Raw genomic sequence first — 12,132 nt, forward strand, 5'->3', positions numbered from 1 at the left:
GCTATAGAAAGGTCCAAAATTCTCAGTTACTGGGTGTCGTCAAGCATTGTCAAAAGTCATTTATAGTGCGAAAATGAGAACTCAGAGTATCCAAGTTGTCAATAGCTGTCTCTCATCTCTTCAAACTGCAACCATGTCATTGAGTCACTTGCATGTCACTAAAATCTGATGAAGCATTTAAGAGACCGATTTTTGGTCTCCCCTGAAAGTATCTGGAAGTGTTAACACATCTCAAACTCCTTTTACTTTGACCCATGGGATGTTTTCCAACAAGAAATGCATAAGAGGAGATCTCTCTGTCCCCTAGCTAATGCGTAATGGGAAATAAAGTTCATACAATTTTACAAACATAATAAAAACATGGAGATTAAACTATCCAGACAACAACCCTGCTTGGATCACTCTTACTCTTGGCTGTAACTAGCACAGAAAGACTCTACACCAGGCTGAGAGTTGTTGTATGTCAGTGTGTGTGGGTGTGCAGAATAAGATGCCAAAAACAACACGTTTTCCACTACTCGGAGATGCCAGTTTTAGCCGCAGAATAACGAAAAAGGAATGCAAGTTAGGAAGCACTAATTTACTCAATTTTTTACCTTTTTATCAGGTACATCCACCATATACTGCTCTTGCACTTTGTAGTTTTAACTTGGTGGACTGTTCTCAACATGGCAGTAACGTTGAGGTATTTCAAATTCCTAGCATTTGTACTGGTGCCACACACATACTAAGATGCCATCTCCATGTCAGGTGTCGCATCTCTGCTGTCAATAGTTCAACGCCCACTGGTGGCCCTGAAGTGGTCCTTTTCCTCTGATGGATGGGGTAGAGGTGTGCACTTGATAAACTGAACTCAGAAACATATCGGCTAAAGTCAGGTGCACCGACAAAGTGCACCTGACAAAAAAAAATCAAATAAAATTTTGATTAAACAAATTTTTATTTTATAGACAGTGGTCTGTCTGACAAAACAAGCTAGATTTCTGTAGTCTGTGTTGTGTGAAAAATAAATAGGATGCCAATTTAAAATCCTACCTCTCCTTCTTCCAATTTGAGCACTGAGAGTGTAGGTGTATCTTATAAAGTGCCAATTGACTGTGTGTGAGTGCGCATTAGGCCTACCTAAGCCTGAGGTTTATTATCTGATTATACTCAACAGGCTTCTTTGTGGCAAAAACCACTAACCCCATACATGTATGTCATTCACTGATCAGGATTCATCTCGATTTGTATACACAATATTTAAGAAATGTAGTCCTGTATCTCTCACCTCTGCGCTCCAGGTTTTCTCCACTTCAATCTGAGAGTCAGCCTGCCTATAATAGAGTGTGAGTGTCTCTCTGCAGGTTGGCGAGGGTGAACGCAGACTGGCGCAGTCACGTACGGAAAAGCGTAGAGTGACAAAAATCCGTGGAGCTGAATAGCTGAGCAGGAAGGGAGTGGCCAACCAGTTGTCATGGAGACGCTGGTTTTGATTGACGTTGCATACCTCAAAGGTGCGGATAAGCTTGCCCTTGTCATCAAGCACACTCACTTCATCCCACTAAAAACAGAAATGTTTATGAGTAAAATTGAATGAGTAAAATTTAAAATCTCATTAAAATCACAAGGCTCTATTGTTGTGCAAGTGTATCACTAATATGGTTGGATTTAAGCCATTTTCTCAGTTTGTGCTCACTGCAATTTTCATGGTTAGTAATGAACATGTCTTAGCATGTTCATTACCGATGTGGGTGGAGCCATGTAACCAGGGCAGTTATGGTATTCAGAGTCTTCAAACCCATTGTAAATGTTTATGTTCACACTAGCAAGTGACAAATTGACAATATACTGGTTATTTTCTATTTACACACACATTTTCGGCTACAGCAACAAGCAACAGAATGACAAGTAACGGTTTTATTTAGATTTCCTCAATTTTATGCAAATAATGTATGACACAGTGAAGCGAAAACTCTGATCAGTCTTATGGCATATTTGGGCCAACGTTTCTCCACTTCCCCACTCGCACCGTTCCTAAATGCATTTAGTTCCCATTTATTGTTTGACGTGCAAAACGGAAGAAAAACTGATAACTGTGGTTTCATCTTATCATGTCATATATGACTTCTTATTAAATGTGTATAGAGACATTATGAAGAAAAATCAAGCTTGGAAGGAAGTAGCAGAGATCGTTGGAACTTAGCTTGCTTTTTCAGCCAATGAAGCTACTACAAGCCTAGTATATAATGTAAATCAGGGGTGTCCAATCTTATCCAGAAAGGGCAGGTCTGGGTGCAGGTTTTCATTCCAACCAACCATTAAGGACAAGTTGTGACTGCTAAATGTAAATCACGCATAAATGCAAGTATATGCAGTGAATCAATTAGTTATAAATCATTAACATATAGTCCTGTGGCTGGTTGTACCAGCTGGACATAAAAAAAAAGTTGGGTGTAAGCACTACACAGAATTAGCTATGTTCAGTCTTGTGATAAATATTTACACCTGTTGCACCATCTAAAATTATGACTAGGCGCAGTTATTCCCAGAGTAGACAATGCACGTCCAAGCTGACGCATTCTACTGCAGTGATAGTGATACCGCGCCAATTAACATTGCTATGGTTACAAACTCACATTTACTGGCGCCAACAAATAGATTAAACATGACTGCTGAGCCGAAAAAGAAAAAAAAAAATTATTACTCAGATAATATCGAACTCTACAGTATGTATCTGCATATTTTAGTATGCATAACAAAACAAGGCCATACCATTAACTGATTGAAAGCCTTCCTTGTTTACCAACAAGGTACTCATCTTTTAGATGGTGAGAACTTCTGAATTAATGATAACAATTCAGCCCTGCTGAAATGAAACCTTTTTTAATAAGTTCTCTATATCCATATAGTATATCCAGATGATCGGTGCAGTCTCTCATTACTCTTTCACGCCTGAAAGCCTGCAGATTGTGTAGCCTGCATATTAGACATATTTATTTTCACCTTGGAAACTAATCAATTTACACCTCCAATTTACACCTACCTTTGTCTAGGCATAAGATTTAGTCTCAGACATAGCACTATGCCTAGATGGTGCAACAGGTATTAATTCTACGTAGGACTTAAGGTGCATTTTATGTCCAGTCTAATCTTACAGCCGGGTGGATGTCCAGCTGGTGCAAGTGGCCCCTGGAACTGGAATCTAAAAGCTATGTCCTAGAGGCTCATACAAGTATGCGTTCACAAAAGTGCATGAAAAGACAGAAGACACATTTGTTGTGGTTAGTGAGTCTGTTTTCTACCACTAAACTATCAATATGAAATTTATAATTACAACCCCAATTCCAAAAATTTGGGAGGCGGGGTAAAGTGTAAGTAAAAACAGAATTCAATGATTTACAAATCTCATAAACCAGTATGTTATTCACAATATAACATATAGATATAGACATATAGACACAATAGATAACATATCAAATGTTTAAACTGAGGAAATGTTCAATTTTAAGAAAAAAAAATAAGGTAATTTTGAATTTGATGGACGCAACACGCCTCAAAAACGTTGGGACGGGGCAACAAAAGGCTGGAAAAGTAAGTGTTACTCAAAATAAACAGCTGGAGGTTAATTGGCAACAGGTCAGTAAAATGATTGGGTATAAAAAGAGTATCTTAGAGAGGCAGAGTCTTTAGGAAGTAAAAGATGGGCAGAGGTTCACCAATCTGTGAAAAACTGCATCTACAATTGTGGAACAATTTCAGAATAATGTTCCTCAACGTAAAATTGCGAAGACTATAAATATCTCATCATATACAGTATATAATATTATAATATGATTATATGAATATCAATTTGTCACTTTGCTTAGGTAGAAATTTAACAGATTGGATCGGAGAGATGACTTGAGCGCCTCTCAAAGCGGTGTGATGTAATCTGATCAGAAATTCCCAGAAAATATACCAAATCTCTCCAGGATAACAATCTCAAACAGACATGGTCACACAGAGACAACTGCTACATAAGAGTGGAATAAAAGGACGGACAAATGGAAGCGAGAGGGATGCCAACAAGACAGAGATGTGTGATTGCTTCAAATGAATGCTGAGGGACAGAAGAGGGGATGAGGAGATAGAGACTGGCAGCTAGAACGGGCGAACGGGTGTTAAAAAACAAGTAGGCAGATTGAGAGGGGGGTGAGAGAATCGAGGAGGGGATTATATAAAAGCACAGATGGATAGATTAACAGGCTGCAGAACAAATAACAAAAGAGATGGGAAGAGAACAGGCGAGAAAAAAAGGATTAGAGGAAGAAAATGAAGCAAAGAAAAGGCTTAATGTTGTATGCGGAGTATGTAGTATGTGTCACTATATAATCATATGAGAATGGGTCAATGCGAGAGAGAGAGAGAGAGAGAGAGAGAGAGAGAGAGAGAGAGAGAGAGAGAGAGCGAGAGAGAGAGAGAGAGAGAGAGCGAGAGAGAGAGTAATGTTCTCATCTGTAGTTCAGTCACTAAGATGCTCCAGGGCATAAAGGCAGCATATCTGACTGGTCTGTTGGCATCACCAGTGTAACATACTGCAACTCAACCAGAAGTAGAGAGAGACAGGGAGAAGAAAGAGACATCCCTTAGAGAGATAGGACTGAAGAGATTGTGAGTAATAACGGTTAATAATAAACTCATGTCTCTCTCCCTTCATCTTTATTCCTCCTTCGCTCTTTCTGAGCCCCAGGTCATATCAGCAGATATGTGAGCTGTTAATACCAGTGAAAATGTCTGCATTCCCTCAGTGTTCCTACCAGCTACACACACACACAGAGTACATACATACAGTGGTGCTGAAAAGTTTATGAACCCTTTAGAATTTTCTATAGTTCTGCATAAATATGACCTAAAACATAATTTTCCTCAATAAATAAATGAGCAAGTATAATATTTTTGTCTCATTTAATTTAATTTTGTCTCATTTAATTTAACTTTGTCTCATTTAATTGAGTTCTCTATGGACTCTCCTCTTTCAGGACTTGATGATGATGTTTTACATCATATTTATTCAGATATATAGAAAATTCCACAAACTTTCAAGCACCACTGTATACTGTACATGCATAGTATTCGCTTATTTAGGGGTTTGTGGCTCCCTATTCAATACAGTATATGGAACAAAATTTCAGAGGCAATTAAGTATCATTTAGTAGACGAGCCTTTCTTTAAACAACATAATGTTAATTCAATGTAAATGCATTTTAGTCATTTTTGCCTGACCCTGAATTTGAAGCATAAAAGTGCTAGGTTGAAGTTATGAGAATGCTTGTGTTATACACCACTTATTGTACAAAGAAATTGCGAAATGGATTTACTCTTTCAAAAGTGAGTGATTCATTGTAGGACACACACACACACGTAGATACACACACACACGTACATACACACACACACGTACATACACACACACACGTACATACACACACACACGTACATACACACACACACAAAGATTATGGGACTCACCCCAGTTAAGGGATAAGTTGTCCAGCCAAGTTCAGAAGTGGATTCAGTGGTGTCCAGCAGCATCACTCAGAGAGAGAAAGAGATATAAGTTCAAAAGTAGAAAAATCTCCTTTATTAATATAGAAAGAATTTCTCCTTATCACATTTGGTCAGTATATGTATCTGCTACAGAAATGACAACCAATATACACTGACACATACAGACAAATTAACAAATACACATGTATACAGTAAACTGTTCTACTGTATATACTGTACACATGACACTTTAATAGGAACACCTGCACGCCTGCTCATTCATGCAATTATCCAATCAGCCAATCATGCTATAGCAGTGCAATGTATAAACTGATGCAGATGCAGGTCAAAAGGCTTTGAAAAATGTTCACATCGAACACCAGAATGGGGGAAAAATGCAATCACTATGACTTTGACCAAAGCATGGTACTGTAGGTGGAAACACCTGGTTGATGCATGAAGTCAGAGGAGAATGACCAAATTGGTTCGAACTGACATGAAGACATAATTGCATGAATGTGTACAGGTATATTATATGCAGTATATTGTACATTCTCCAATGTAATATATTTAAGAGAGACCATTAGAAAGTGACACAGAGAATAAAAGAGGGATTATTTTCTATACAGAGCCAGTCACATTGTTTACAAATGAATTATTTCTGCAATTCAGTAGATTAAATGTTGATGTTTCATGTCTCTTTAAAGCAACATATTTTTTCACTTGAGGGGTGAATAGTTACTCCTCTACAGCACTGGTCATGTAAAGGAGGCTTTTAATACACACTGCTTTCCCTTTGCATACAGTCCTGTCCATGCAATGATTAAAAGCTTGAGTGAGAATGCTATAGTTTAGAGACACTCCCAAAGCATTAAAACTGGGTGAGTTCACTAAACCCCTGCTTTGGTGAGTGGTTTCATTTCAGCAGCACTGAAGTACCGAGGCTGACAAAATCTATTTGTTAGCATGGGTATTTATTTTTTCATCATATCAACAATAGCAATTAGCAGTGCAATAAACTTAATTAGATCTCAATAGTTTCAGTAAGTTTTGATATAAGGAATAAAATTTCCATTTTGATTTTGCTTTAATTTAGTCCCTTGCACAGTTCAATATTAATCTACCCCCAAAACATATTCAACTCTCACTCTAGAAATTTCCTGTCAAGCAACCTCCTGCAATCTTTAATGACTATTTATTTATTTATTTTTTGGTACATCAAAGATCGATCTAAATAGAAGATACATATACGGCATATATGATACAACATACATAAATATGTGTTATGCATCTATGCAGATTGTCTAGTACTATAATGACATATTGGAGTACACTGTTATTTATTGCTTAGTCATAACTATGTTGTCTCATGCTTTGTCAGTGTGCCAGAAATGTTCGGTCTCACATGCTAGTTGGTGTTAACAACTCATTTGCTATTGTTATCGAGTGTGGTGACTAAAAAGTTTGTCAGCCTGCCAAGTTAGCTATGACATTTTGCGAAACAGCCTACGCTTGCAGGAATATGGAAGATACAGAAAGTGACAAATTAAAGGAAAAAACATTGTTTCTGTTATGCCTGTGGGATACTGTGCTGGCAAAGTTTGTCCTCTTAAAGGGAACCATCACTGTAAATCTATAAACAAATGTTGTTCTGACTGATCACCTTTATCCTATGATAAACCATTTCTATCCTGATGAGAATGGTTTCTTCCAGAATGACAATCTTCCCAGCCACAGGACATGAGGGCTAAGTGAACGGTTTAATGAGTATATACTATGGATTTCACACTCACCAGATATCAACCCAGTTGTATACCTACATATGCAATTTGATTGACATGTTAGACATCAGATCACCAACGGAAGTGGCATGTTACACAACTACACTTGACCCTTCTAAATCTAAAGGGTTTAGATGGATTTAGGCATTTTAATAACTAGATCACCTAAAAATGATTTAAAATAATCATTACTTAGGGATTAGCTGAACTCTCTCACCAAAGCTATCATGAGTTTTAATATGATATCTGGATCCATCAAAGGAATAGTTTGTGAATAGTTTCAATATATTTAGTCCAAGGATAAGACCAGGTTTTGTAACCTGGTATGTATAGTTATAAATTGAAAGTAAGATAGGAAGAAATTGCAGACTTTTACTTTTAAATTCTACTTTAACATCTGTCCAGGAAATCATTCTGTAGGTATTTCAGACTCTTGTAAAACAGCCATATTTCTTTTCCACTTATCCTTAAAGCTGCTGGAAAGGGTAGTTAAACACTCAAAGCAATGTGAATTTTAGGATGGAGTTTGGAGCCTGAGCTTCAGTGACTTCAGTGGGGCTACGCTTCAGTAAAGGTTTTTCAGCTCATAGCTAAAATATGTTCAGTCCATCTGGAGGTTGCCAAGAGCCAGATCTGAGCCTTGCAGTACTGGCAAGTCCTATCAAAAACTTTACCACCTGCTTCTACAATTTTCTTAGACCCATGTTTGTGTCAGACTCCATTAATCCAGTGCTATTTGAATTTACAGAGCAGCGTTGTTCAGCTGCAGGGATTCTGGTAAATGTAGATTTGCAAGTCATGCTGTGTGCGTGCCTTTGATTTAATAAGCTAAATCCTTCAGCATAAATTCTCATAACCTTGTCTGCGGTAAATATGGATAATTGATGATGGTCTAGCAAGTCTGATTGACTCTTCTACTGTTTAACATAGGAATATGTCAGTGTTAAACCTCAACAAAAACAATCAAACAAACAAACAAAGCCATGATCATTTCAGAACTTGGTTTTAGAATTAGACACAGTGCAACAATAACCTCCCACTGATTCCAAACTCCTAGTTGGGCTATTTATTTGAGAACTAATAAAGAACAGGACACTTGCACATCTCATAACTTGGGATTGTTTTACTGATCGGCACACAATACAATGTCTTCTGCATTTTTTCATGTCAAAACAAAAGTCGGTACAAAAGCAAAATGGTAACAATGTGCCAAATGAAAATGCCAAAAGTGTGCACTGCAGTTTTCATTGAGTTTTTGTGGCTAGACAGACATAAACACCCCACTCTCCAGGGCCACTCCTATGTATAAGCAAACTGGACAGCTGTTAAAGGATACACAACCAGCCACTAAACCGTAATATTATACAGTGGTGCAGAAATGAGTCCTAACACCCGGAAATGAGTTAACATCTTTGCACTTCCGGTTCCATCGTCCCAAAGTCATTGGGTTTTTTTGAATGGTTTTTTGGTTAAATGCCTGAAATAAGATCTGTGGTTAACACAAGCTCAAGATATTTTCATGTTGTATTCTACGACATGAAATACATCAGTAGTACAACACAGATGATTATATATGTGTCAAATAAGTTTTGAACAGTAATTACACTGTATGGATGTTCACAAAGATCAGCAAAGTCATAATTATCATAGTCATAAGTCCATATTTAACTTCTCAAATGTCAAATACATAAACGTGTCTCTTAGACATTTTATTGATGACAGCTCTTATGGTGAGAAACATGACGAAATCGTCAGAATCATGCATTTCTCTGTTTAGAAGCTACTATCCAACTATTTATACTCTGAGCTCATGGATATGGAGGTGACAGCTGATGAAGTACTGGAGATTTACTAAGGAAGGAGGAGAAAAAGGGTAGATCTGTTTTATAAGATAAAATGTAACCTCCCATTGATATAGCAAAATTGGTTGAATGCAGATTACTATCTGAATTCCAGCTAAAATGCACAAGTGTTTGGTGCTTAACAAAATAATTATATAACTCACACATTGATTTTATTTTAGTATATTTCCTCATCACACCCTGAAATTAATTCCTGGCTACACCACTGACTCTCTGGGATGTGAAGTTAACACATGGAACTGTGTCAGCAAAGTATTTATTTGATTTTCACTCTCAATTTTAAATTGTATTCCACCTCTCCTGACTGCCAGAGGCAGTGTAAAAGCTACTCTAAAGAGGTGGGTAGGGCTGGATTGTGCTATAATTTGAAAGCTGTATAGAGAATTTGGACAGGCCTTAACTCTCCCACACCCAAACTCAGTGGTGTGTGTTCTGGCTAATATAATAAATCTGTGATGAAGATTTAGCACACACCATGCTGAGGAGGCACTTTTTACTGCTTAATCATCATTTTTGTTGTTTGAATGTATTGAAGGAATTAAAAAATATATTTTCTTTACTTAAAATTTCTGTATCTCTGCTTGAACACACTCATTTCTACAATGTTTTAAGCCCCAGTCATGTTAGCGTGCTCATTTTGTCCTGCCAGCATTGTAGCTTAATGTAAGTGAAAAGGCGCATCTTGATCTGGGCTAGTAACATTAGCCATCAAAACAGGACCAGAATGTTAAGTAGTGAGCATGCCATCGTCCATCTGAGTTCAGAAATAGTCTTTTTGGAAATGTATGAACCCAAGATGGAAGATGGAAGACTTTGACTTTTCAAACGGAGCAGGCTGGAGAATTTTACTGAATAAAAGCACTTTGAAAAGAACTTTAGAAAACAGGCTCTGCCATTCGCTAAAAATGAAGCTGTGAAACATTACAGAACTGTTTCAGTCAGTTGTCTCTCCATCACCGTCAGCCCTACAAAATGCAATAAAATGAGGTCCCAATCTCAGCAACATTATCTGACACTTTCCACATCTACACCAACGGCATCATTGCCCCAGGTCATTCTGACCCCAGGAATGTAGGTGGAACATTCCAACCTCACGTTGTTCATATGTTATTTACACGTAAAAAAAATTTTTTATTATAAATTATATATATATATTTATCCATCCATCCATCCATCTTCTACCGCTTACTTATATTTCACAATATTTTTTAATGTAGCCTACATATAATACTAAAGTGTTCCTTTAAACGATATACACTAAAGTTACATACACGTACACATACAGCAACTCGCAGCATCAAAGTGACCGGAGATCATTCATATTCAATGAGAGCTCACGACTTCCTGCAATTTGACCAACAGCGATTGTTGGTGACTAGATGCGGGCGTGTCCAACGACAACAAAGTTGAGAAAAGTTTGTCTTTATGCAAATTTGGAGCAACTTGGTGCAGCAACTACCAATGGGAGTGAAGACAGTAGAGCATACGTGATCCGTGATCTGCCATGCTGCCCTCGAGTCCGAATTGTTACGTGGACCTGGACCGTCGGGCACTTGTGCTTTCGCCGCAGACAGATGGCCGCAATATATACACTGGTGAATTTTATCAACAAACGCTCTCCCACCAGAATGTTTCATTTTAGCAGCAAGAAAACTAGTTTGTTGTCAAAAGTGGCATACTAGTTGCGCCACCCACTGATTATTATTATTATGGCAACCAGTAGCAGAAATGCCTACTGGCAAATTCAAAGTACAGCGACTGGCAACTTGCAGTCTCACATAAAATCACTGTATTTGTGAACGTAGCTTAATACTGTACCATTACCCCTGTAGATGAACAGATACATTGCTGATACTACACTCTAGAAAATTCAAGAAATTGTTTAAGAAGAGTTATCTTTCTGAAAGAACCCACATCGGTTCTATGGTCTAACATTGTTTCACGTTCCTATATGCTTTCACAGGGCATTAGAGTGTGTGTGAATAAATATTTATTTTCACAATCATTAAATCTGTCCAGTGGATGAGGAACAAGGACATTCAGATAAGGACAGAGTGATAAAGTAGTGCACATGATCAAGTTAAAGTCCTCATTTTAAAGTTTTAAAACTAGATGTGTTATGTTCTAAAAGTTCTATGCCCAATGGAAGCCAACGGAAGGTCATTTTTTTTGTCATATATCACCAAAGCCACTTTACAAAAAAATAAATAAATAAAATAAAAATGTTGGAATGTTCCTGTAATTTGAGCAACAGCCCCCACAAACTTCACCTATAGTCCATACACACAAGTATGGCGTGCAGTCATGCTGGTATACTCATCCCATCACTATTCAGACAGAGTGCATGGAGGAAACTTTGATGGAGGCATAAATTGCTCCGTAGGCAAAAAGCACACTGAAGTGCAACAGTAATGCACTGCACCAACAGGTCAGTCTTATGCTTCTGATACACCCACCCCCCAGACACACACACATACACCCTATTCTTTCTCTCCTTCATTCTCGGTCACCCTCTTTTGTGTGTATTATTAATCTCTAAAGTGACAGAAGGCCACTGTCAGAGCTTAAACACAAGGCTACACTGAGTTCAATTATTGATGTGTGAGAAAAAAGAAGAGTCACTTTGTTTTGAAAGCTGTGACATGTGGACAGAGAGGAGATAGAACGAAAGAGATTGAGGTAGATGGACTCCATGTCTCTTTACTTCTATTATCTATTAAGTACCTCCTGCCAGCTTTCATTTCCATGTTGCTGATGCTAATAGAAGAGTGAATTACCATGAGTAAACTGTATTCTCATTCTCTCTCTCTCTCTCTCTCTCTCTCTCTCTCTCTCTCTCTCTCTCTCTCTCTCTCTCTCTCTCTCTCTCTCTCTCTCTCTCTCTCTCTCTCTCTCTGCTGGGTGTTGATAGTCTGAATGGGTGTCCTACATTAGTGACTCTATGTCTCGCTCGGTGTCAGAGCTGCGCTCACTTGAGTGCT

The 12,132-nt window shown here is 38.0% G+C and overlaps 1 protein-coding gene across 1 annotated transcript in view; it reads right to left on the bottom strand.

Moving 5' to 3' along the window:
- Positions 1–12,132, bottom strand: part of ephb6 (eph receptor B6) — a 65,084-nt gene that overhangs the window by 40,600 nt on the left and 12,352 nt on the right. The window contains exons 2-3 of the mRNA XM_017477517.3: positions 5,491–5,555; positions 1,271–1,543 (exon numbers count right to left, since the gene is read on the bottom strand). Of these exons, the coding sequence (XP_017333006.1) occupies positions 1,271–1,543; positions 5,491–5,555 (338 nt within the window). The remainder of the gene's footprint in view (positions 1–1,270; positions 1,544–5,490; positions 5,556–12,132) is intronic.

Source organism: Ictalurus punctatus, chromosome 1, assembly GCF_001660625.3.
Source record: "Ictalurus punctatus breed USDA103 chromosome 1, Coco_2.0, whole genome shotgun sequence".
Lineage (NCBI taxonomy): Eukaryota > Metazoa > Chordata > Actinopteri > Siluriformes > Ictaluridae > Ictalurus > Ictalurus punctatus.